General features: G+C 43.3%; 1 protein-coding gene across 2 annotated transcripts; it reads left to right on the plus strand.

The window, feature by feature from the left end:
- Positions 1 to 3234: 3234 nt before the first annotated feature.
- On the plus strand, positions 3235 to 17026 carry C1QTNF3 (C1q and TNF related 3). 2 transcript variants are annotated; one of them, XM_063128678.1, is made up of 6 exons: positions 3235 to 3402; positions 7439 to 7547; positions 11527 to 11681; positions 14190 to 14319; positions 14692 to 14791; positions 16069 to 17026. In XM_063128678.1, the coding sequence occupies exons 1-6, from the start codon at positions 3316 to 3318 to the stop codon at positions 16226 to 16228; spliced, it is 741 nt and encodes a 246-aa protein (XP_062984748.1). In that variant the 5' UTR covers positions 3235 to 3315; the 3' UTR covers positions 16229 to 17026. The 2 variants fall into 2 exon arrangements, with proteins under 2 accessions (XP_062984748.1, XP_062984749.1); XM_063128679.1 differs by lacking the exon at positions 3235 to 3402 and adding an exon at positions 3455 to 3541 and having other exon boundaries at positions 16069 to 17025.
- The last annotated feature ends 10412 nt before the right edge of the window (positions 17027 to 27438 follow it).

The raw sequence follows: 27438 nt of genomic DNA on the forward strand, positions 1-27438 counted from the left end.
CCATGTTGAGATTCAGAGGCCCCATACGATCAAAATAAAGAGAAACACAGTATTACATTATAATAGGATGGGTAATGAAAGGGTACTTGTAGTTAACGTTAGATAACCTTATCTGAAGATGTGTGGAAAAGCACCAATAAAGTAAGTTGATTTGAATTTCTTTTAAACTGGCTCTAGTTGGCACTTATTGTCTCCAATACTAAATGGTGTGTTGCTGCGCTTTCTCTGTATAAGGCAATTCTGCTGTAAGTCACATCAAACTATCCAATATATTTAAGCCAAAGTGATTTCATCTCAGTTATCTTACATCTTAGTTATCTCCAATGTATTTAGAGGTCCCTCATAATATGAGCCTCTAAGCCATGGCTTACTTGGCTTGTTCCTAAATCCAGCACTGGATAGACTTTATCCTCAATTAATTTGTCTAATTCCCTTTTAAACCCATGTAAGTTGCTGGCCATCATGTGGTAGCAAAGTCCGGAGTTTAGCTATGCACTGTATGAAGTAGTCATTCCTTTTGTCTGTCCTGAATCTCCCTCCATTCAGCTTCATTTGATGACCCCGTGTTCCAGTATTTTGAGAGAGGAAGAAAAACAGCCCTCTATTCTCTTTCTCTACACCGTGCATAATTTGTTAAACCTCTGTATTCATTGCTCACTTTTTTTTCTCAACTAACCTCACCCCATCCCCAAATGTCATAATCTTTCCTTGCATGGCTGCCTGGGGAATGCTAGAAGTTGTAGGACTTTTTATATGTCTAAACATGCATAGGTTCGCGCCCAGAAATAATGAATAAGTCAGATTTTTAGCCCATCTAAATCAGAGGCCCACTGACCAAACCTCGCCCAAATGGGGTCCCAATCCAGCCCTATGGAGCTCCACAGATGGCCACACCCCTTGCCCCTGGCTGCACTCACTTCCCCCGGCCGTATCCCCTTTCTCACCACTGCCAATTGTTGGGTGGGTTCCTGGCTTTTACATGCTTTTCCCCACGCTAAAACGTTGAAACATCACTGCTTTGGCTTTGTTACTTGCAGTAAGCATTTTAAAATAAAATATGCTGACATTTTTGGTATGTTGGTCCCACCATTTTCACCTATGGCCACACTCCCTTTGCACCCAGTGCTGCCCACTACTGGAATGCAGACTGCGGCCTAATCTACACCAAGCAGGATTTTGCACTGTGAAAGCAGTATGAAGGCAATATATAAAAGGCAGGAGCCACACTACTGCCTTATAGCGGTATTGAAGTGCACTGAGAACTGTTGAGGTCCATTGACACATGCCATATACCGCTTTCATAGTGCTATGTCCTACTTGTAGATTAGGCCTGCGAGAGTTTCGGAGTCCTATCAACTAAATGGACAGTTTCCCGCCATGCCCGACTGTACCACTCCTTCCGGGAGGGTCTTCAAACTGTAACTTCTGCCCACTTGTCAATCTAGCAGACCACCTCCCTCCACTCTGCCTGCTAGACCCTGTGGCGGACTCTAGGATCTGTCAGTTCCAATGCTTCCTCCTCCCTCCAACAAAGACTGACTTCCCAGGGAGGGGAGAAAGGGGGAGATGATCTGTGAGCCTGGGCCTCCTGTTCGATAAGCTCCTGGGAAGATTCCTTCTGGACTCCTGGAGATTCTTGGAGAATTTCCTCTCCTGCTTCCTGTTTTGGTTGGTCTTCTTCAGCCTTCGAGTCTGATTCAGGATCCACACCGGGGAGCCCAGGCCTGATTCTGACAGCTATGGGCTTTCCCAGCTTCTCTGCTCACCAAAACCTTTCCTGCTCACATCAAACTACACGTGTGTGAGCTCGCTTTCACACTAGAGCACCCAGAGGACTTTTGATTGTGTGTATGCTTGTGTCCAGTTGCTCATGTGTAGAAGATTATTCAAGAAAGTTATGAGTAGGCAGTGTACTATCATTGCCAGGCAATTCCTTTTCTGTATCTATTTTTAAATGTGGGCATTTGATTTGGGACATGATGGTAGTTATTTTCTCAGTTGCTCAGCTCCAAAGAAAATCAAAGCAGATGACATCCCTAATATAAGTATGTCGATTTCCCATGAAACTGCTCTATTTAGTAAAATGAATTAGGATGGAAATATCTACAGGGCTGTTTTTTGTATTTTTAGTATCCAAGATGTTCATCTGTGGGTAGGTTCAAAGAATTACAGATTACAATGTCAGGATAATTTTATAGGGGCATGATCGTTTTGTAAGACTGAAATATGCTTCTTGAATTCATGATCACTTATCTTTACTTGGCCGGAAAATCCAGTTTGGTTTGGCATCCGCATTTAAGAAAACATGGGAAATTAGAAGTGTGTTTGGAGGGGGAGGAGGTATTTAACCAGGAAGCTCAACATTTGCACTGAGAACTGGGTCTCAGTATGAGCTTGAATTCAACAGACTGTTTTCGGACTGTTTTCCCAGTCTTCTTCTTCTCCGGCTGGCACACAAGCAAATATTTGTCTTTTTTAAAGTGCGTAAGTGTAGAAACAGCCTTCAAGTCAAAATGGGGAGCAAAAATCCCCCCTTGTGCTTTTGTTTTTAATTGCCAGTACATTGATTTTTTCAGACTGTGCACATATTGTGTGCGTGTGCGTGCGTGTGTGTGTGTGTGAGAGAGAGAGAGAGAGAGAGAGAAGGAAAGAGTCCATGCATGTTTGTTAACTGAGTGAGAGGGAAGTGTGTGTGTGTGTGTGTGTGTGTGTGAGAGAGAGAGAGAGAGAGAGAGAGAGAAGGAAAGAGTCCATGCATGTGTGTTAACTGAGTGAGAAGGAAGTGTGTGTGTGTGTGGTTTTGGCAAACAAATAGAAGGCTGTGTCCAATCTCCAGAACACCTTTTAAGAGCTGAATTCCCAGCCTTCCCATGCCTAATGAAGAATCATAAAACATTTGCCACATGTTCCTCATTTCCATCTCATTTCTTCACACTAAAACAAAAACATGCCAAAGAGAGAGAAAGACAAGGGAGTAACATTTGTCAGTGTCCCCCAAACAGGAACCCCACAGCTGTCAGTGAACTACGCTGGCCATTTCCAGCATAGAAATCAATTTTCCCTGCAGTGGGGGTTGTGGTGAATAATGACTGGGTTGTTTAAGAAAGCATGACGGATTTGGGATGAAGGTTCCTGCCACCCTGACATTTTCGTAGGATAATTTATGGCGCAGAGCATATAAAGCTGCGGTCACCCTGGTCTTGTTGCCAGGTTTAATAGTGGGGAATTGCCTGGGAAGCCCACTTCGCAGCAACTGCTGATCTTTCCCTTGTAAAAAGGCACTTGAACTCCCGAGACCTTGCTGCGTTGAGTAATATGGCACCCAAGGATTTCCTCAATTGGAGCCTCCTGGCGTTGCTTCTGTTTCTTCGCTTTTGCCTGTGCCAAGAAGAATACATGGAGGTGAGCAGAAGAGCTAATAATCCAGTGGCCAAAGTCTTGCAAAGTCGTCACCAGACTGGCCACAAAGGTTCCAGCAGCAGGGAATTGTTGAGACAGCGGAGTCGCCTTGTTGAGTGGACGGTTGAGGAGGATGAGGATGGTAATAAACCTTCTACTGACCCAAATGCCTTGAAACCAGAGGTAGATGATGTAGCACAGACTACCTCAGGCAGAGTCCAGGTACTCTGAATTCATCTTCTAAGACAACATTTAGAAAGTTCATTAGATATTGTTTTCATGCATAAGACAATCAGCAGTGCTCCTTTGAAGAAAAGTAGTTTATTGAGGATGCATATTTGTACTGTGACTATGTTACATCTGCAGATTCCTTTCATGAACTAAGAAAGCATAAGACTGGATGGGTAGAGACAAGAAATGGTACTTGTCATTTTTTAGAAGTTGGGGTGGAGGTGGGGTGGGGGTTGCATGTAATTAGAGGTTTCGAAGTTTCCTTTCTCTTTTATTGCATTCTCTTTTATTGCATACAGGGTATCTTTAGTACACTAAAAGCCCAATCCTGTAGCTGTTTACTTAGAAGTAAGACCCTGCCTACTAAGTGTGATTAGGATAGCAGCCTAAAGGTGCTATCCAGCCAAAGTTAAGCACTTCTAAACCCCACCTGCTTATCTTTAGGTAGATTGTGCCATAATCTTCTAAGAAATGCAAAGTGGAAAAGGTATTATCTTGTACTGGACTAAATTCTGTTCTGGAAGTGGTATGCAAATAGTTGAGTTACAAAGAACTCTTCATCAAGCAAAATGCCAGAGATGGATTAAAGATTGTATAATTCAGTGGGATAGATGGGTCTCTCTGCTTCAGGATTTTATAATACATGTTTTATACCAACAAGTCTGCAATCCTATATTCATACTTACTAGAGAATAAGTCCTATTGAATTCAGTGAAGCTTACTTCTGATTAGATATTATAAGATTTTACCTCTGGACCAGTGATTTTTAAAGCAAAGAATATTGTTGAATTAGTGTATAATGATTTAATAGGCTCTTGACTCCATCTTTAACTCAGCCTAGAGTTGTGGTATGTTATTATTAAACTGATATTCTTTTGAGGTTGCAATCCTATACATGCTTATCTGGGAGTAAGCTTAATTCTGAGTAGACACATATAGGAATGCATTGTGAGATAATTTGTGTGACAAATATGGATTTAAATCTATGGACTCCACTTCAAGTGGGCAGCTGATCCATGTGAAAAAGTATGAATAAAATTATATTGTTTTAGATAGTCAGATATTGAGTATTTCTTTAAAGTATTGTTTATTTATATGGAGAAGTTATAATGTAATTTTCAATTTGAAAAACAATTAGAGAACAATAAGAATAAAACTATCAAGCAACAGCAGTGATGCAATAAAAATATCATCCAACTAGTCGATGATATTAGTTAACTTGATTATGGTTTAATTTGCTTTTAACTGTGTATATTTATTGTTTTATACTGCATGTTTTTATCTGTATGCTGCCCTGAGATCTTAGTGATATAGGGTGGGATATAAATATTTTAAATAAATAAATAAATACATAGTAGAGATTAATATATATCATCACAGATTACCTAGTAATGTTATTTTTAACTCTTAAAATTAAAAGCCAGCCTAAAAATGAAAGACTTAACAGTACACATGAATGGACTAGCCTACTGGATTTAGTGGATCTCAGTTACCATCAAGTTCCAGCAGCAGAGGCTGGTGGTCTGATGTCAGTGGGGTGGTGAATCCACTCCGGGTTTCATTCAGAACCAGTCAGAACTCTAAAGGATCTATCCAAAGTGTGAAGCTCTGTTTTGGACTCACTGACCACAGAACATGCTGGGTGGGTCAGCAAAGGGAAGTGGTATGCTGGTCGGTCCAAAGGACTCGATGGCCTTGTAGGCCCCTTCCAACTCTGCTATTCTATGATTCTATGATCTGGGTCCTCAGCCACCTTCCCAGGGAGTAGGATTGCTCCTTTTCAGGGGAAAAGTTGCTGATGGGGGGTGTTATTTAGAGCAGGGAAATGAAGGGTAGGGAAAGAGTTAACCACTTCACCCACCACTTCTCTGTTCCCACTTGCCCCCTCAGGATGCAGCTGTTCCTCTTTTTCTTTTTAAAGGGGGGGTATAGGGCTACACTGACAGGTATTGTGTAGCTTGGCCCTAATAGAGAACTAGATTAGATAACTAATTAGAAATGAATTACATGTGTTCCATTCTTTCAGACTATTTCCCTCCCTTGTCAAGAGAATTTACAGAGCAAGAAGCTAAGATTATATGTGATTGGTCACCCCCATTCTCCCCCACACTTTTTTTTTTACTATCAATATTGATTAGGGGAAATGCCTGCACAAATATTAATTATAAATGGATGACAAGAATTTTCAGATAGCAAATATAGACAAGTCATTAACAACGGAGGCTGCTGCTCAACCCATGGATATGAATGTAGATAAGGGCAAGCAGGCATTTAGGTGACAAAATGCATGTGCCTTGCATCAGTTGTGTCCAGCAATACTAGTTTAAATCAGTGCTTTTCTTAATAGAAGCAAGGCTTCCATTCTTTCCCAATTGCCATTCTAAAGTATTTTGCTGAGAAAAGTGGCAATTTAAATGCAGTTGCACCACTCAGTAGTGGAATGATTAGCATGTATTTTGCTTGCCTATCCATGTCCAAATAGAAAATGCCCATTAAGATCCAGTTTTATGACTCACATTTCATGGCTGCCCCATCTGCTGTGAATGCCAAAGATTTCTCAATGGGATCCTTCTCTGCAGTCTCATGAGATTTATTTTGATTTATGACGGAACCCTGACATTCCCAATCCCAGATATACGTCACACAGCATTCCCCTGAGGATCTAATTTTGTGTCAGATATTTGTCTAAGAGTGTATTTGTATTTATTTTTTAAAGATACCATTAGATATTGAAGATTGGTATCTAAAGGGAGGAACAGTAAAAACAAACGTATTATTTTGTATTTCCCACTTCTTTGAATAGTAAAAATTTCCTTCCCATACCTGGTGCCCTCCAGATGTACTGGACTATAACTCCCAGCATGGCTGGCTGTGGATGCTGGGAGTTCTAGTCCAACACATCTGGAGAGCATTAGGTTGGGGAAGGCTGTTTTACAATGTCAGTTTCCTTGTGTATGAGATGATGCTAGAGATGGTCAATTGTCAATTAATCGGACTAATCTATTTTCAAAATCTTTAATTGGGTGACCTGATTAAATTTGAGTAGCAAATTTTATATGTAATATAATTCTTAACACAAGTAAAAACTGATGATGATGAGTATTGCCTTAAAAGAGGCATTCTCCCTTCTTGCACACACAGAGAAGGAATGTCTCTTCCAAGATGATGCCTGCTATATGTGAGCATCATGTAGAAACAAAGGAAATATGCTTCTTTCTTCAGAAGTAATACTCATACTCAAATTTGTGGAAATGTAACTGATTGGTCCCTTGATTAATCAACCCAAACTCATATGACTAATTGGTTAATATTACTTTAATTGGGTCATTGTTTATTTACAGGCATACAACTTGTACATTTTATTTAATTGTAAAGAATTTGTAATTGTTTATTTACAGATGTACAGGTGGCCGATGCAAGCATGGACAAAGGCATCTCCACTCCCAAAGCAACACTAACTAGTCCAGCATCCATAAAGCAGGTTTTGCTAACTTGCAAACTTGCCTGGCTAGTGCCAGTCTCTCTGGCACAATTAAAGCTTCTTTCTTTCTTTCTGATCAAGATCCTGACAGGCCATTGAAAGCCATTCAGGAAACCACAGATGTTCATCTCCAGTTGACTGACTACAAGAAGTGCTATTAGGTCCTCGAAAGATAGGTCTATGGTACCTTTTAATTTGACACAACAGAATAGCATGGATGTCACTATGTAAATGCAGGATCTTGAACTAGAGATTAGTTTATTACTCACTATGTGTAGCAGTTGATATATGTTATGAACAGTTTTTGTTCTTGAATTGTGTTCACAGACGACACAGAGCGGACCTCAAAGCCCACCAGAATGTGGCTGCCGGGGGGATTTTGGATTTCGAAGTTGTCAAGGCCTCCCAGGCCCTCCAGGCCCTGCTGGAATGCCAGGTAAAAGTGTGAGAATCCAGTTAGGCCATTGCTAGACAAGGGTTTAGCCTGGGCTGATACCCGGGCTCACCCCTGTGTGTACAGATAACGCACAGGGGATCCCGGGGTCAGCCCAGGCTAAACCCTCCCTTGACTCAGGATAACTGGATCAACTTTGTGGCCTGGTTTTTCCACAGCACCGGGCGGAAAGTCTAGCTGGTTCCGTGGCTTTTCCCGGCTACGCAGCTTACTCACGAGTAGCCGGGAAAAGGAGTGTTGTGCCCATCGGGCTGGGGGGGGAGAGATGGGGGCCGGGGGGGGGAAGAGCAGACCCGGCAGGAGAGATGGGGGGAAGAGCGGAGCCAGGGTGGGGAGACTGCGGCCAGGGAGGGTGGAGGGAGCATTGGACATGGTGAGTGGGGGGTGGATGAGCGAGCGGGCGGGCGAGTGAACATGGCGAGTGGGGGGACAGATGGGCAAGCAAGCGAGCGGGGGCGGACATGGCGAGCGGGGGCGGGGCGGACATGGCGAGCGGGGGTGGGGCGGACATGGTGAGTGGGGGGGGCGGATGGGCGAGCGAGCAGACAGGGGGGCATCAGACATTGTGTGTGTGGGAAATCGGGGGCAGGGGGTAGCTGGAAACCCTTAAAAAAAAAAAGACTTACCTTATCGTTGGTGCGCTCCTGTGCACATGGCCCCTTTAAGTTGTAAAAAAAATGGCCGATGCGACGGGGCTTTCCCTTACCCCATCGCATCTCACGTATAGACTGGGGTGACAGCCTGCGCTAGCTGCAGCGCGGCCTCGCCCCTACTCCCCACCGGATTAACAGGTAGGTCTAGCAAGGCCCTTAGTAGGACAGGGTGGCCTCTGAGGCCATTTTTCTTAAGGGGAAAGATGTGTTTGGCTGCTGTAGTCAGCTCCTCCTGCCCAACCTCTTCCCAGACACTTGGGCTGCTGCCCTAAATGGCCATAGCAGCTTCATGGTCCAGTGTGGAGGTAGGCTTGATCCTGTTGGTTCCCTTCTCCATTCACTTGGTTCGTTCCCTCACTCCCCTGCACCAGATGCATACTGGGAAAGAGGATTACAGAGCTGTAGCATGCGGTGCCTTCACGTGAACAGGTATGCAGATCTGGCCCTGTGAGCTCTGCTTATGTAACAGGGTGTGTTTGCACAACATGCAAGCAACAGGGCTGGCTTCAAGGATGGGCCTACTAGGGCACCTGTCACGTTCACAAGAGCTCCTCCTCATCACCACTGCAACGTCCTTGTTCACCCACCTCTCACTCTGTCCCAGACAAAGGTGGCGGTGAGAAGGATGAGCAGTAGATGCCAGGGTCTCTTTTCTCTCTGGCTGTCTGACATGCAAACAAGTGGAAGCAATGATGAGGAAGAGGATGAGGAAGAAGTGCAGCTGGTGAGAATGGTGGTGGAAGGCAGACTCCACGGAGCGAGGCGTCCCCTTGAGAGTGTCTTGCCCGAGGGCCCTCCAAAACCAGCACTGGTGATAACTAATTCCTTCCAGTGTGTCAAGCTGTTCTTGTGTCACTTTGCCCTTCAAGCCATTGACAGTAGCAGTGGTTTCAATGTCCTGACCAATATAGCACAGATTTTCTTTAGCTCTTTGTTAATATAATAGTCTAATACTAAGAATTTCCAGTAATAAAAATATGACATAGCTGTGTAAAACGCATATATAAGCACCTTTGGATGGCAAAAATGTACAAATAGCATGGTTCGTTTGACATAAGCCCACAGTGATGAATAGTGTTTATTATGTGAATGAGCCAACTAACGTCCATTTCATAAAAGTGCGATACAAGAGTTGTCTTATGCATAGAAATGTTCATTAAGATCTGTTATAGCAATACTCATTATAATGATGATGATAATGATGCTAATTCTTTATTTTGAAAGAAGCCATGAGGGATTTGGCAATCTAACAAAGAATGTTGCAGTGTTCTTAGATTATGCAATGCATTAATTTAAAAGCCAATGAAAAGAATCACAGAACACGCAGCTGAAGAGAAGAACAAATCTAAACATGTCCCATCTGTTATTTAATTTAAAGGTTAATAACTTGGTTCAGGTTTGTAACTAATAATTTACTGTAGTCACTATTATAATCTGTTCAGCAGCCATGGATAAGTATATTTTTATCCTTGCATTGGTAATAGCACACTTATTTCCTGAGTGTAAGGATGCTGTTGAAAACTGAATTTCAGCAAGTGTTTGTCTATCCCTCACAGACTTTTGTCAGGGCTACCAAGTCTCTTGGACAAATCCAGAAAGACAACCCCCTCCCCACACATGATAATATCTCACTACACCCAGGTTGAGGTCTACTGTGCCAATGCAGGTCAATGATATTATCAACCTACATCCGTGTGCTAGGCTTTGGCTAAGGCCTAGTGATGTGATATATCATATAATCCTGCAGATCTGGAATATTTTGAGACTGGAACCAAAGTAATTCACCCATTCCCAAATAAGAGTTGCTCCCATCACCATTGTTTAATATTTGGTCATGAAAATTATTTTACTTCTTGTAAACAGAACAGGGGTATTGAACTGCAGGCCAAATTTGGCGTGCCTTTAGTCCCAATCTGGCCCTTTAGGATTCCCCAGATGGCCACATCCCATTCCTCCAAACACTGGTGTTTTCCTGTCTATTGCTCAAATGTTTCCCCTTTCTTAAAGGTTGAAATGCCTCTCTTAAGACTGAGCTCAGAGAAGGCTGGTGGCTCCAATTTCAGTGGGGCTGTAATTGGCTGCCTGTATGTTTCCGAGCCCAATTCAAGGTGCTGGTTTTAACCTACAAAGCCTTAGATGGCTTGGGACCACAATACCTGACGGGACTCCTTTCCCAACATGAACCTACCTGAACACTATGTTCAACATCTAAGGTCCTCCTCCAGGTGCCTACTCCAAGGGAAGTTCGGAGGGTGGCGACAAAAGAGAGGGCCTTCTCTGTGGTGGCCCTCCAACTGTGGAACAATCTCCCTGATGAGACCCGCCTGGCGCCGACATTGTCCTCTTTTTGGCGCCAGGTCAAGACTTTTCTCTTCTCCCAGGCATTTAGCAATATGTAATGCCCGTGGGTCTGTTTTTTTGGCTCATCGTTTTCAAAGTTGTTATTGTGGTTTTAAATGTATGTGTATTGTGCTTGTTTTTGTGGTTTTTAATCCTTGTATATTGTTTTTAAGTGTTTTTTTCTTATGGGAACCGCCCAGAAAGCTTTGGCTATGGGGCGGTATACAAATGCAATAAATAAATAAATAAATAAATAAATAAATTTCATTCTGGGTCTTAGTCAGAACCAGCCAGAACTCTAAAGGAGCTATCTGAGGTGCTGGACCTTACCCCCCTCCCCCATCTAGGCACCTCGGATAGCTCTTTTAGAATTCTGGCTGGTTCTGAATCAAACCCAGAATGGAAACACAACCCCACCAAAATCAGAGCCACCAGCCTCCTCTGGCTTAGTTATTGGTAATAAGAGCTTTAAGATAAAATATGCTTGTATCTTCAGCCCACCTCGATTGCCTTTTGTTTCACTGCCTTGTACCTTGAGCCCCAACTACTACTGGAATGCAGCCCCTGAGAGCCCTCAAGCTGAAAGAGGGTGAACATATGGTATGGGTAGGCTATATGTTACTTCACAGAAGGTGGGTTATATGGTATGGGAGTTACTGCACAGAAGGTGGGCTATATAGTATTGGAGTTACTTCTATTAAATTTGTTTCACTTGCTGCTGTACATTCCCTTTCCCTTGGACCACAAAAGATGCCATTCCATCCATGGTTGCTTTTGTGTGTGCCCTGCCCAATTTCCCACTTCTTATAAATTAGATGTGGGCCCTGTTGTGTAAATGAATATGTGGTCTGAGGAGGATTACATTCAAACAATAGCTTCTTGCCAGAAGGCTGGTAAATGAAGTTGGATGGGGTAGGCCTTTTAAATGCATCTTTATATTGAGCAAAACATCCCTTGATCATGTTAAGGAAACCATGGAAATAATGGAAATAATGGAGCACCTGGTACTGAAGGACTGAAAGGTGACAAAGGAGACAAGGGGGACTTGGGACCGAGAGGAGAGCGGGGCCACCACGGACCCAAAGGAGAGAAGGGTTACCCTGGCATCCCACCAGAACTTCAGGTAAAAATCCTTAGAATCCCATTGTTTTCATCATGGGGGGGGAAAGGGTTCCCCTAACCTAAATCACTGATAAATTGAGATACCATAATATGCTTGAATAGAAAATGATTACGAAAATCCATAGTTAAAAATACAGGGTAATTTCATATTCTCAAGGGACACCCTATTCACTAGGCCAGGAATGAACAGACCAGAGATCTGTCTTGTTTTCTCGTAGAGTCCCCAAATTCACCAACTAGAGCCAGATAATAATAATAATAATAATAATAATAATAATAATAATAATAATAATAATAAAATTTATTTCTTACCCGCCTCTCCCTTTGGATCGAGGCGGGGAACAACATTAGAACAGGAATGATTTTATCATAAATCATAAAACATGATTTTACGTCTTAAAAAATCATGATTTAACATTGATGGATAGGCCTGCCGGAAAAGGCTAGTCTTTAAAGCTGCCTTAAAATCACACACAGAGTTAATTTTACGAATCTCCTCCGGCAGGCCGTTCCACAATCTGGGGGTGACAGAAGAAAAGGTCCTCTGGGAAACTGATGTCAGCCTAGTTTTAGCTGACTGAAGTAAGTTCACCCCAGAGGACCTGAGTGTGCGGGGCGGACTATATGGGAGAAGGCGATCCCGCAGGTAACCTGGACCCAAACCATTTAGGGCTTTAAAGGTAATGACCAACACTTTGTACTTTGCCCGGAAACTAACTGGCAGCCAGTGGAGTGATTTTAATGTTGGTGTAATGTGGTCACCCCTAGGTGTACCGGTGACCAACCTGGCTGCCATACTTTGAACTAGTTGAAGTTTCCGAACTAGGTACAATGGTAGCCCTATGTAGAGCGCATTGCAGAAGTCAAGCCTTGAGGTTAACAGCGCGTGCACTACTGTCTTTAGGTCTTCTGACTCTAAGAAGGGGCGCAGCTGGCATATCAGCCGAAGCTGATAGTAGGCACTCCTGGCCGTCGCATCTATCTGGGCTGTCATTTGGAGCGACGGATCCAGGAGCACCCCCAAACTGCGAACACAGTCCTCCTGAGTGTAAGAGTGGCTCAGACAGGTTTTCCTATACTTGAAATTAAAGAAGAGCATATCCTACTTCTGGGCTTCCCACAGCCAGCTGGTTGGCAACTGTGTGAACAGAATGCTGGACTAGATCATGCTTTGGTTTGAGTTAGCAAGGCTCTTCTTTTATGTTCAGCCCAGAAATCTGTTTTCAGTACCAGAACTGAGCTCACAACCCTCTCACACGCAAAAAGGCGTTCTTGATTTCCCACCCCCAAAATGGTGGTGGCTTTGTATATGAGGCATTGCTGCGGTTTCAGGTTTTTTTTTAAAATAACAGCTTGGAGGAGATGTACATACCAGCACTGAAGTGCAGTAACACTCAGCTGGAGGTGGGGTGAAGGGGGGATTAAAGCTCTGGATGCAGATAGAATTGAACAAGAAAGTACAATATTGAAGTCTGGGGCTTCTCAATACCAGGATTTTATCCTGCACCTTTACTGGAGCTTCTGCTTCTGGATTCTTTGCAGAATTAAGATCAGCTCCATTACACGTGTATCCTATTTTCTGGGGTTTTTCTTTGTCTGCAAATTCTATGTTTCATTATACAGCCACTCTATCCCACTAGTGCTGTGATATTTCCAGATTCCAGAAATTCACCAGCCATTGGAGTGTGATTTAAATTTATTACTGCATTTTCCTTGATCTTAAAAAAGCCAGGATAAAGTTTATAAAACACGGGAGAGGCCCTGGAGGTTGACAATGATGTATATAGGACCCACAAACTTCCATAAGTAACCAATCATGAGCTCGTGATAAAAGCCTTGTGTAGAGAAGCCCTAAGAACAAAGCAAGCTGGCTGTCAAAGGGTTTAAAAGTTTTGTTGTACCCAATGCTCTCTGCAAACCCTTTGCACTGGTCTTAGGAGAAAGAAACAGCTGGAGGATCTGGTGCCATGCCAGAATTGCTAGAATCAGATACTGAGGCGGCTTTGAACTTACAGGCTAAATTAGATTTCTAGTATCAGATGATGATTAAATGATATGTCTTTGAAACAGCTTTTTCAACAGAGCTTTACAATTTGCTGTGCCCCAGTGCTCCCGTAATTCATGCTAGAAGGATAGGATTTTCTTCCACATAAACTTGCATGGGGCCGGACTGCATTCCCCATTATCCATTCTAGGACCCAGTCTCTATAGTGGCTCTCAAGTATAATCTCAAACTGAGCTGTTTACCTTTCAGGCATGCATCTATATAGTTTACTTTCTGCACATGAATAGTTCTCTGTTCATATGTAAATCAATGAGGTTCTTGTCACTGGAGTTTGTCAATTGCTGGCCCAGGTCCTAAAGGTACATCTAGGAAATGAAAGCAAATATATCCCAAACCAAACTAGTGGAGAAGCTCATATGGAATGGATCAGCTTCAACTATATCTTCCAATTTGTCTTTGTTCTGCTTGGTAGTTGCTGTTTAAACACAAACTGTCTTTATATAGGTTGCATTCATGGCTTCAATGGCAACCCACTTCAGCAATCAGAACAGTGGAATAATCTTCAGTAGTGTTGAAACCAACATTGGTAATTTTTTTGATGTAATGACTGGCCGATTTGGAGCTCCAGTGAATGGTAAGTATAAGCGTTGGGCTGGCATTGTGCTTCACTTTGGATCAAAGGTGGAGGGTCACCTTGATTTCTTTTCTAAAGCCTTTTCTCCGTTGTCTAGAATGGAAAAACCAGCATTTTAGTAGCATGTAAATTGCATTTTACATGTTTCTTGAGAAATCCTTCAGTGTAATTTTGTTGTGATTCAAGATGGAAATTGGAGGGAAGGGGGCAGAGAGGGCCTACAGAAACTTCAGCAAAAATGGTCACATCTTACCTATTTATTATTTATTTAAAACATTTTTATCCTGCCCTATATCACTAGGATCTCAGGGTGGCGTACAGATATACCTGTCTTGTATGCACATTTTAATTAATTCTATGATCATTTTCCAGGGGTGTATTTCTTCACCTTCAATATGATGAAACATGAGGATGTGGAGGAAGTGTATGTTTACTTAATGCACAACGGCAATACAGTGTTCAGCTTATACAGGTGCGTTGACTTGTATTTGTGGATTTTTTTGGACATTTACACACTTTTCTAAAGATTTGGAGAGGGACCACAGCACAGGGGCAGAGCATGGGCTCAGGATGCAAATGGTTCCAGGTTCAGTTCCTAGCATCTCTAGGTGAAAAAAGTATCAGGTTGCAGGTGATAAGAAAGGCCTCTATGGAGAGCTGCTGTCAGTCACAACTGACAAAATATAGGATTCAATGGATGAATGGCCTAAAGCTGGTATAAGACTGCTAGCACTCTAAAACTAGGGGTATGCTCCACTCCGGATCCGAAGTGGAGCGGTCTGATCTGGACTTCCGAAGCCCGGTTCTGGAGCGGATCGGGGAAGGTCTGGATTGGCCTAAAGCGGTTCGGACCGTTCCGAAGCGATTCAGACCGTTCCAAAGCTTCAGAGCCAGGTAAGTGGGGAGGGGAGCTGACATGGCTCCCCCATCCGCTGCTGCGGTCCGTGCAGCAACGGCGGAAAAGCCAGGTAAGGGGGGAGGGGGGCTTACCTGGGTCTGTCGCGGTCCGGGCGGTGGCTTCAACTGCAGCCCAGGGCCGCAGTTGAGGCCTGGGCTGCAGTTGAAGCCGCCGCCCAGACTACGACGGAGCCAGGTACATGGAGAAGGGGGGGGGCTTACCTGACTCCGCTGTCCGCTGCCGCAGTACATGCGGCAGTGGACGGTGGAGCTAGGTAAGGGGGGAAGAGGGCTGCGGAGGCAAGTAAGTGGGGAAGGGGGGCAAAATGGGGGCTGAATATCAATCTGGAGTGGATCGGGGGAGGTCCGGATCAACCTGAACCGGTTCGGGCCCGATCCAGAAGGTCCGGGTCGGGATCCAAAGCGGTTCGGGGAGGGATTACACAACCCTAGTTTGCACTTAAGTGTTTCATAGAGCAATCTCTGCATGTTTAAACAGAAGAAAGACCTACACCATTCCCCAACCATGCAGGGAATTATAGGACCCATTTCTGTTTAGACATTCATAGAATTGCACCTTAAATGGGGTTGGGGGCTGGAACAATACTCACACTGCCAAATACCCAACCTGCTGCTTCACTTTTGGAGGGGGTGAATTGCAAGTGAGAAGCAGCAGGGAAAGAAGTGGTGCTTTACGCTTCCCCAGCCCACCACTTCCCCCCTTGAATCGTATATCCCCAAGCAGCAGTGCCAGACCTCTATTTCCATTAGGGAACATTTCTTCAATATAACAGGGTGATAGCATATTAAGAGTAGAAAGCTGTTCATCTCTTGTACTCTCTTTATTCTTAGCTATGAATCAAAAGGAAAAACGGACTCATCAAGCAACAGTGCGGTGCTTAAACTTGCCAAAGGAGATGAAGTTTGGCTGCGGATGGGCAATGGGGCACTGCATGGAGACCATCAACGCTTCTCCACTTTTGCAGGGTTTCTTCTTTTTGAAACCAAGTAGACCAATGTTTTAAGGGAGATATTGCTATTTGTTTTCTCTGTTCTTTGGCACAATGTGTTAACATCCTAAGACTGGAGGGCATTTATTGACATCAGTATATTGTGATCTATGGAGTGTGGTGAGAAAAGTTAGGCCTGGATTTATATATGCCTTTTTATGTTCTTTTGGATCACATTACTTTTCTCTAGCCCTCGTACCACTAGTTCTTGAGTAGAGTTATTGAAGTCCTATTTGAGAATTCAATGGTATGATCAGCCTCTTGCCCCAATCCAGAGATCTCTATGTGGCTTCATCCTCTTAAGTGTTTGTTGCATCGACAGGCATATGGACTTATTTTGAAATTTATGAGAAAATCATTGTGTTAGGAGCTTCATGTGTGCTTTGGAGCTCCTGTATCCATAAAAAAATCCAGATGTACATCCACAGCACCACATTCAGCATGGGAATATGCAGATGAAAATATGCTTTGCTGAACTGAACTGAGTGTAACCAGGGTCGGGGTTAAAGCAACCATTTTTTAAAATGTTAATTAGGTTTTTTCCTCATGCATGTGTTCATTATGGATTTATAATGACCGTTTGAATAGGCTAGACAATTTAGAACATAAGCTCTGAATGGTTAAATTCATTGCTAGCCTGTACGTAAAGCTTCCATTTAGGAAAAATAACGTTAGATTTTTCCTTTCTATATTAATAGTTGATCAAGTTTTGATTTTAACTCTCAGAATAATCTAGAACTAGGTTAAGTTGAACTGGGCAGAGTAAGTTTAAGGATTGGGTAGGTGGGTGGGTGGGTGATTATGCAGTGGAAGAACTGCCATTTCCTGAGCCCTGCTGGATCTCAAGACCACCCAGAGTAGAAGGGCGTGTAGAGATTTTCCATTTCACATTTTCCTCATTGAGCCCTTAAAAAAATGTTTTTCCTCCAATTGCCACTAATGGAAGGAAATATAACTAAGCCAGTTCAAGGGCTACCATACTTTCTGGGGAGCTTTGGAGGAACAAGGGGGCTTGGATCCAGCAGATCCAAGGTCTCCTGTGATCTTCCTCAGAGAATCCCTCTCAACCCCCTACTGCTGCGGAAACAGTGTTGGTAGAGCAGTAGAGACAGCCAGCAGAGACGGGACTCCCAGGGGCATAATAGCAATCCTCTCCAAATGCAGCTGCTCTCCAAATGGAGTTCCTCTCCATTTACAGAAATCCTATAGCCTGTTGGAGGCCTGCTGATGAGTTAGAGGATTGCAGCCTTAGCCCTGTGTGAAATGAGGTATAACCTGGAAGATTCAAGAACTTTGATTTAACAGAGGTGTGGAATGGAGAGGATTTTTTTTAATGTCGGCTTGTTTAGGTTTAACCAATCAAGAGCTTAAACTTTTAAAGTATATTAGCAAAATGTTGACATGCTCTAGAAAGTCATAGAATCCATCTGTCCTTAATTCTTAGTAGCATTCTGACCCTAGCTCTTAACATTATGGAACTCTTTTGTATTTGTTGTCACGAATGTGTTTTAAATATTTGATTATTTTGTAAATAGAACACTTACGAATTAAACTTTTAAAGTATATTAGCAAAATGTTGACATGCTCTAGAAAGTCATAGAATCCATCTGTCCTTAATTCTTAGTAGCATTCTGACCCTAGCTCTTAACATTATGGAACTCTTTTGTATTTGTTGTCACGAATGTGTTTTAAGTATTTGATTATTTTGTAAATAGAACACTTACAAATTAAAGGCCCCTTTGGATAAATCTCTTGTGGGCACTATTAGTAGCATTTTAAAAAATCAACTGAGAAAGCTGAATGAGTAGCTGGATTTTTCAAGGAGAGCCTGTAAGATTAGAAAAAGCCAAGATTTGATTCAGAGAAACACATACTCTCCGACAGAGTTCTGGAGAACTGAAGTACAAAAAAAAAAAAAAAAAATTTGGAAAGCAATGTAACACACACAAAAAAGTTAAGTCCAATAATCATACAGCTTGTTCTATGTCACTTACATGACTTTCTCTAATAAAGGCAGGAATCCGAGGTGTATTTAGACGTGCCATACTATAGATCTGGCTCTACAATGTACCAGAAAAATCTAAAAACACAAAATTTTGGGTTTAAAATATTTTAAAAGAATGTAATAAAAAACCTACTCCCAGAATGCCTTGAGCGGGACGCCAGACTTACTGGCCTCTGGCGGCCATTGTGAGTGTGTAGGCATGTGGTCGCTGCTTGCCTTTCACAACTCAGACTCCTAAGGTTGGTCTCAAGCAGTCAACCCAATTCCACATAAAAGGAAACAACCCATATAAATGGGCTGTGTCCATTTTCAATGCCTCCTGACCACCAGTTGTGGTTTTAAATTTATAACTAGATACAACAGTGTGACTTTGAGAGGCTGAAGTCTGAACATGCTCAAAGGCATCTTGATATCACTGTTTTCTTAGAATTGGGGGAATCAAGTGTGCAGCCACCCTTAGAGGGAGGGGAGGCACTCTGTGCATGCCCAGAAACAGGCCTGGCAAAGGAGGACAAATGCCCTGCCCAGCCCAGCCTGGCCCTTCAGTACAGGCTTGGTGGGCGAGGAGCGTGGGCTGAGGCAGCCCCAGCAGGACTTGGAAAGAGGTGGGCATGTCCGCTGACAGCCGCTTGCCTCCCCTGCTCTGTGATGCTACTACTCAATACTCTTACCAAGGAGCAGCATCGGCTACAAGAGGAGGGAAGCACCTCTCAGAGGACATGGGTACTTGAGAGCTGTCAAAGGCATACTGGGAGGTGTAGTACTGGCATGTACAGTGGCTGATTTAAAATAAAGCATGTTAGCAAACCAGGTCACTATGTGCAAACCAGGTCACTATCTCTGAATCCTAACCCAACTTCCATTTTCCTGAACTCTCACTAACTGTCTTAGTTCTCCTTCTACCTGACTTTCTCCAACTGCCACTAACCACACCCACCATTCCATTCTAGCCTCAGCTATCAGTCATTCCTCTATTCACTCTTCTGTTTCAATTAGGGGTGTGCATGGACCCCCCAATCCGCTTCGTGGCCCGATCCGGAAAATCCGGATCGGGCCCGATCCTCTTCGCGCCGCTCCGCCCGTCTTCCGCTCCGCTCTGCAGAGCGAGATCCGACTTCGCCACCATTACTATATCGACGGCGGCGCCAGCGCCGCCGCCAGAGAAACCACCCACCCACCCTGCCCCCTTACTTTCCTCCGTCGCGGGATTCAATTGAGGCCCTGGTTGAAGCCGGAAGAGGCCTCGGCCTTCACTTCCAGCTTCAACCTGGGCCTCAATTGAAGCCGGTGATGGAGGAAGGTAAGCGTCCCTCCTCCCTGCTCCCTTACCTGGTGCTGCTGCCGCCACCGCCGCATGGATGGTGGCGCCAGCAGCGCCAGATTAGTCCCCCTCCCCCCCACTTACCTTCAGGCGAAGCTCCGGATTGAGGCGATCCTCTTCGCCTCGATCCGCCGGCCCCCCAATCCTCTTCGCTTCAGCCTTAAGGGTAGGCGAAGCCCCCCCGCTCTGCTCCTGCTTCTCCGGTTCGAGAAGAAGCGGAGCACATCCCTAGTTTCAATGGTATAGTCAGGATTTTACATAAAAATCATAAACTTTATCCAGTAATTCCTGCATCTGTCTCAGAATGTTGTGGTTTAGTTATAACAGGAAAAAAGCAGTATAAAAAAATCTCATCAAGTTAAAAGGCCTTGGGGGTAGGTGGGATTACTTGGCACTGGGAAGCCATTAATACAGTCACTGGGCAAGCCTGCTTGGGAAAAAGAAATCCACAAGCAGTGTGCCACAACTAAGAAGGCCTGCTCTCCAGTTGTCTCCCACCACGCCTCAGATGGTGTTCAAAGATTAGCGTTATTCAGGGACCTAGGCTTACACCTACAACTCCCAGCATGTCTTGGGCAATTTAATTTGTTTAAGTTACCTCACAGGACTAGCACCAGCCTGATAGACCCAGGGAGAGATTTCATCTCTCTGATGAATGTATTGTGCCAAGGCTTAAAGATGGCTTCTCTGCCAAAGGGTGGCTACATCCCTCTCTCTTCAAAGCCCTATGAAGAGAGACTGAAAGAACTGGGCATGTTTAGCATGGAGAAGAGAAGATGGAGGGGAGACATGATAGCACACTTCAAATACTTAAAAGGTTGTCACACAGAGGAGGGCCAGGATCTCTTCTCGATCCTCCCAGAGTGCAGGACACGGAATAATGGACTCAAGTTAAAGGAAGCCAGATTCCAGCTGGACATCAGGAAAAACTTCCTGACTGTTAGAGCAGTACGACAATGGAATCAGTTACCTAGGGAGGTTGTGGGCTCTCCCGCACTAGAGGCATTCAAGAGGCAGCTGGACAACCATCTGTCAGGGATGCTTTAGGGTGGATTCCTGCATTGAGCAGGGGGTTGGACTCGATGGCCTTGTAGGCCCCTTCCAACTCTGCTATTCTATGATTCGCATTTCTTAATAGTGGACATCATGTGCTAGCAGACAAAGGGAAAAACTTTCAACCAATGGAGCATCGAATGTAACCTATGACTCATTGAGAGTGTGCACCTTAACTTGAGAATTGAATGTAACTTAACTTGCTAATCCAGAACTGACAAATAGAAGGGTTAGAAAGAGACTAACACCGTCTTGTAGTCAGGGCCTATATATACTGTGAGATTCCCTTGTTCTTGGTGCCTCCATCTTGTAGAACAGGAGAGCACCTCCATACTGCAGTATCGAAAGTAAATGGATTAAGTGTATTCTCCAGCCTCGTGTGTTTGATTGGCTACTAACACGCTGGGGTAGTGAGCCTTCAATCCCCTGGTTGAGGGGCAACAGGCCTACTACTTTAGGATGATTCCCTCGCAGACATATATCTTAGGGCTCCCCAGCAGCAGCAGGTATATCAGCTAGTCTTCCTTTAAAACAGTGAGACCTCTCAGCTTTTCAGTTTCTTTTACATGAAAGTGAGACAGCTGCAGTTTCACTAAGGATGGATGTGCTCTACTTATCTATGGGATACCTCCAAGTGAAATCCTGACCTCTACCTCTTCCTGTTCTTTCCCTTTTTCACAGGCATCATTTTCAAAAGTCTGTTCTCTGAGTTTTTGTCAGGGTTCCACCACATGTGCTTTCACCACATTTTAAAAAGTTGCATGAATATATGTTGAAATATACATACATCCCATTTCTTTTACAACCATGTGTGTGACAAGTAACAGGAAAACACTGTGAGATCCTGGATCTTATTTCCTGTGCATCCCAGACACAGGAGCATGGTGGTTCACTGTTCAACAAAAGCCAAAAACATTTCTCCTCAATTCTATCCATAATAGCTATACTTATATTCCACACAATGTTCCCCAAGTCCTGTAGAAAACAGAATATTCAGGGTCCTCACTCATGGTGGTCATCCTCTTGCCTTGTATGGTTGTGTGTTGTTTCCTTTGAATTATCATTCATGCACACATGTGTATCTGATCTGTGTCTGGAAACCTTTTGGTGGAGTCTTTGTAACCTACAAAATTTTGTTTATTGGGTATTGTTTTGTGCCTGACTGCATATTTTGCATGCAGAAGGCCCCAGATTCAATCCAAGTCACCTTCTTCATCATCACCTCGGGTAACTGAGCTTGGAAAGCTCTCTCCCATTATTATTATTATTATTATTATTTATTTATATAGCACCATCAATGTACATGGTGCTGTACAGAGTAAAACAGTAAATAGCAAGACTCTGCCGCATAGGCTTACAATCTAATAAAATCATAGTAAAACAATAAGGAGGGGAAGAGAATGCCAACAGGTACAGGGAAGGGTAAGCAGGCACAGGGTAGCATCCCAAAGATGCTGCCAGTCAGAACAGACAATGGTCTAGCCTTGTATGAGGCAGCTCCATATCATTTATTCATCTATGAGCTGTATATCCTACCTTTTAATCCAACAATCCCCAAGTTGGCTTACAATGGATTGCAATAATACATACACAAACCCACATGACCCATCACTTTTTTGACCACAGCCAACGGATGTGGCCAGAATGTGCTTCCCTTCAGCTCCATCGTTCCAGGGAAACTGGCAGTTGTAGCCAAATTTTCTTTTTGGCAAGAACAGGGGAAGCAAGCTCCCTGCAGCGCCTCCTTCTTTGGCCAATGGAGGTCTCCCCCTTGCCATAATGTTCTTCCTCAGAGGGCGGGTGCAACTTCTCGGTGGCCCTTGGGCCTCTGGCTGGTGGCAGAGACCAAATTGTGCTTCTTTCAGTTCTACAGTTCCAGAGCCACCACATGTACTTATGGCTCACAGGCTACAATGAACCATTGCTAGGGGGTCTGGCAGTGCCGAAATGGTAGGCCACCTGGAAGCCTGAGCTCCATGGGAGCCATATGGAGGCCATTTTGCAAGGGATATAAATATAACCAATCTTACAGAAAGTGAGCTGAGATTTTTCTTCCAAAATTATTATGCCATGGAGGGCTAAATTTGGAAGAGAGTAGCTTGCTTAAGTTAGTTAATGACAGTGAACTGAGCTTTAAGCAAGGGTCTTTCTGGATCTCAAAATCAAGCCATTAAACCTACTGGGTGCTACCTGCCTTTAGTGTTGAGATCCCGGGATACATGGGATTACAAACAGAAGTTTCATATAGTTAGTAATTACGTGGATGTTTTTGTTTTTAAAAAAGCAAATTGCAGCTGCAAGGGGAGATCGGGTCTCAATTCAGATCCGGACTGTGATGTAGGAGAAGGGTCTTTGGCCTCCACCTCAGTCCCTAAGCAGAATCTCCCCCGCCTTGTGCCTGCTATTTGCATTGGGAGGGAAGCTCCCAGATGCAAACGGCACTGTCAAAGCCCTAGAGATGAACAGGTTTTGTTGCATATGAACACCTGGGCAAACTAAGTATCCTGCCCTTTGCACTGATGCAACATTGAGGGGCTGAGTGAGCAGTTGGTGTCTAACTGGCAGTGTGGCCAATACTCCCTTTGAAAATTAATTAACTGGGGCTAGAGTTTAGCAGGGAGTTATTACAGGCATGGCAGTTCCTTGCCATGCCTGTAATAACCCCCCAAATCCCATCCCACGTGAACCCGTAATCACAGAATTCCGCTTTAAATCAGAAATGCATAAGAAGTTAAAAGTGAAATGCACTAAAACATGCATTCTTATTCTTCTGAATATTGAGAAAAAGCAGATAGGTAAGATGTAAGAATGAAGAAAATAGATGAAGGAAAATAACGGAAATTACCCATTAGCTGTATAAAAGCAAGGTAATAGGTAACTATGGCAAAATTCAGTGTATCTGAGAGAATAATGATATAATAAACTTCAGATTCTCTTTGAACTTTAATAGGCACATGATGCTTGTCTCTCTGCTGTTGCCCACATAGTATTGTAGGCAATTAATGGAATTACTGTGTATGCAGAGGATTAAACAGTTATAATATATGCCACACTGGTCAACTGCTGTCAGTTCCCCCTTTTAAAGGCCTCAGGTTTCAAAAAAAATCCCCTCCCGTCCACATGTTCCTGAATTATCATGCTTTTAGGGAGCTCTCTGTCCCTCTGCCATATTTCTCTAGCACTGAGCAATCCTTTTCTCCATAAACAGATTGGCATAGTGTGATCATCCCATGCACAAAGGGATTCCTTTCTCCAGAGGGAATTGAAAAGGGAATTTCAGCAAGTGTCATTTATATGCATGCAGCCCCTGGTAAAATTCCCTTTTCTATACAACTGTTAAAGTTACAGGAGCCCTGTCCTCCTATCCATATGGTCACCCTAAGATATAAAATATTTAACAAGTACACATGCAAATGTAATGTATACAATTGAAAAACACATGTTTGCAAACTGATGTCATACAAGTTAAAACAAGCCTGGGAGTCAGGATTGGCCATGGTTTCCCACTACCTGTGAATTATCCCTAGTCAAAGCTTTGAACCTGAGTTATGTTCTTCAAAAGCATTTGTATCCCCTTGGCAAACGAACTTGATGGAGTCATAGCTAGTAAACATAGGCAGAAAATCAAGAGCATCCCTCATAGTGGTAAATATGTAACAATGGACAATTTGCTGCCCTTCAGTGGTACTCAAACATTTGCCATCTCAGGTAGTTTGCCTCACTCCACCTAATAACAGGACCAGTAACCAGTTTAGAAAGAAGTGTAAACACTGATAATTTGCTTAAGCTGCTTACCAAATTTCTTATTAAAGTTTTCTTTAAAAATGATTTAATTTCCTGCTACATTTCGATTGTGATAGGAACCTAGGAAGCTGCCTTGTACTGAGTCAGATCAATAACCTATAGCCCAATATTGTTGACACTGACTTGCAGCATTCTCCAGGGTTTCAGGCAGGATTTTTTTCCCCCCCTTAGCCCTACCTGGAGATGCCGGGAGTTGCACTTGGGACCTTTCGCATGCAAAGTATGTGGTCAACTGAGCTATGGCTCCTCAACTATCCTTGTGCTATGGATTATAAAGTGTAAAAAAGTATAGCCCCCCCCCCATGGAATTTCCTGCCTCTGGAGGTCAGGCAGGTGCCAACTTTGTATTCCTTTCGGTGCCTCCTGACAACGTCATTATCAGGAAGCCTTTCCTTAATGACCAGCCACGGTTCACTGTACATTTTGCTACTTTTAAAATCTATTTTAAAGTGTTTTAATCTGTTTTTATTTTATTTTATCTTGTACACCGCTCCGAAATTTTGAATGGGGAGCGGTACATAAATATTGTAAATAGATGAATAATAATAATTTTTTTTAAAAAGAGAGGAGGGGAAAAAAAACATATTTCAAAGAAATCGTATGCTAATCTGCCATCTGCAGGAGAGCACCTGTAAATAAAATAATTCAAAGCTAATGAAGCACCAGATATGCAAATGCTCTAGTCTCTGCCTTTGAGTCTAAAACTATAAAGGCAAATTGGTTTTAATGCCAATACTTCAAAATATCATGGAGCAACTGATTGGGCCCACTGGGCCATCAGATACAAGTGTTCTAGTTTGTTGAAGCAAAACACAGTATGTGAAAGACAAAAATACCCCACACTCCTTATTTTCATGTTCACTATCTTTGTTTCTTTTTGCCCAAACCCATAAAAGAAATCAGAATTCTATTTTCCACCAGTTACTTGAGGGCTTAGCTAAACAAATCTTCACACCATTATTTCACATTCACTATAAGAACCCACTTCTATTTGTTTTGGGCTCGCAAATGTTAGCGAAGCTATTCTGGCAAACGTTAGTGAAAATATAACCTAAAATTAGTATCTTACAGGGCGTTGAAACAATATACTGAAGAATTATATAAAAGAGACATAGGGACAACAGATCCTTAACTAAACTAAAATGGGCCATTTCACACGTGGTTTGCCACTGAGTATAATTCAAGAGGCAGATGCTGTCAATCACAGCTGGGACACCTAAAAACTTATGCCACAAAAAGTGTGGTACAGTGTAATCGTACACATCTGCTAAGTAAGCCCCATTGAGTTCAATGTAACTTACTCGCAGGATTGCAGCCTCACTCTTTAAAGTGACAAACACTTGTGTAAACTAACTGCTACTACCCCTCTGCAATTTCTTCATCAAATTTCTCTCCTCTTGCATAAGAATTTTTCTTTTGGGAACAGATTTTTTTTTTACCTCCAGCTGTTTGTTAAGATTATCAGAGCAAATGTTGTGAACAAAATAAGCACAAAAAAAGGGCCAGAGCAAAATCAAAACCCTCACTATGTTAATAATTAAGCACACCTGGAACAACCCAGATCATATATAACAGAATGACTTATTTACACAGGAAAAGAAGACATTTAAACTATGTTATTTCCAGAGACTTTATCACTCTGCTTAAATAAAATTCTCTCTTAGGTACTTTTCTTCCAATATCATTCCACTCCACACAGAGGAAAAGCAGCATAGGATTGTGCTAGGAAGATGCAATCCTAAGGACCCTTACTAGGGAATGAGATGAATCCCAACGAACATATTTTTCTAGGATGGGGATGGTCTTATTGGTCTGTAGGGTCTTGTGGCACTAAAATGTATTAAGCCATAAGCTTTCAGTAGACTCTAGTTCAGGGTCTGTAGATCACCAGATGCTTTGGACTTCAACCTGTAAGTCCCTGCCACCATGGCCAAAGGTCGTGAGCTGCAGTCTGAAACCTTTGAAGATTTATTTATTTATTGCATTTATATACCACCCCATTGCCGAAGCTCTCTGGAGATCTACTTTCTGCCCATCCCCCACTGGAAGCTTACTAGAGGCCCCCTTGTCATCAGATTAATAATAACAACAATAACAACAACAATAATAAATATTTCTTACCCACCTCTCCATTCTGATCTAGGCCAGGAACAATAATAAATGACAAAATACATAAAATGGACTCTGGTCCATGAAAGAACGCTCTCCTAGAACATTTGAGATCTACAAGTTCAATCGCAGCTTTTAAAGCTCAGCTAAAAACTTTTCTTTTTCCTAAAGCTTTTAAAACTTGATGTTGCTCGGACTTTAGGCTGTTAGTTATACTGTTATACTGTTAGTTTTACCCTACCCTGTGCCTGTTTACCCTACCCAGTGCCTGTTTGCATTCTCTTCCCCTCCTTATTGCTTTACTATGATTTTATTAGAATGTAAGCCTATGCGGCAGGGTCTTGCTATTTACTGTTTTACTCTGTACAGCACCATGTACATTGATGGTGCTATATAAATAAATTAATAATAATAATAATAATAATAATAATAATAATAATAATAATGTTGTTGTATTAGTCTTTAAGGTGCCCCCTCCCAAATTTGCTGTTTTTGCACACGTGATTGCACACGCTGGGCCTTATTTCTGAGTAAACAAGAACTGTTGCACGGGACATTTACTCAGAAGCAATTTCCACTTTGCTCAATGGGGCTTACTCTGGCCTTACAGTGTGTCCCAGCGCTCTTTTCCTCGGAAGTTAAGGCCCGCTGAGCACAATGGGCCTTACTCCCAGGTAACCACTGGTGCATATGAGGACCGTAGCCTTGATTACTACGGGCACCGGCCTTCTCAAGGACGCCTTTCGATTTTCTTTCGGGTGACCACTGTACGAGGCGCCCGGCCCTCATAGCTGCCTCTGCTCGGCCGCCAGACCTTTAGAACCGCCGCCTCGAGCTCGGCTCACCCCACCCTCTCCTAGGAGGAGGCGCCAAGTTTGTCCCGGCTGGTTGGTGCGGCGGCGCCCGCCTGCCGCCGGGGC

Source organism: Elgaria multicarinata, chromosome 6 (assembly GCF_023053635.1).
Source record: "Elgaria multicarinata webbii isolate HBS135686 ecotype San Diego chromosome 6, rElgMul1.1.pri, whole genome shotgun sequence".
NCBI classification, from domain to species: domain Eukaryota; kingdom Metazoa; phylum Chordata; class Lepidosauria; order Squamata; family Anguidae; genus Elgaria; species Elgaria multicarinata.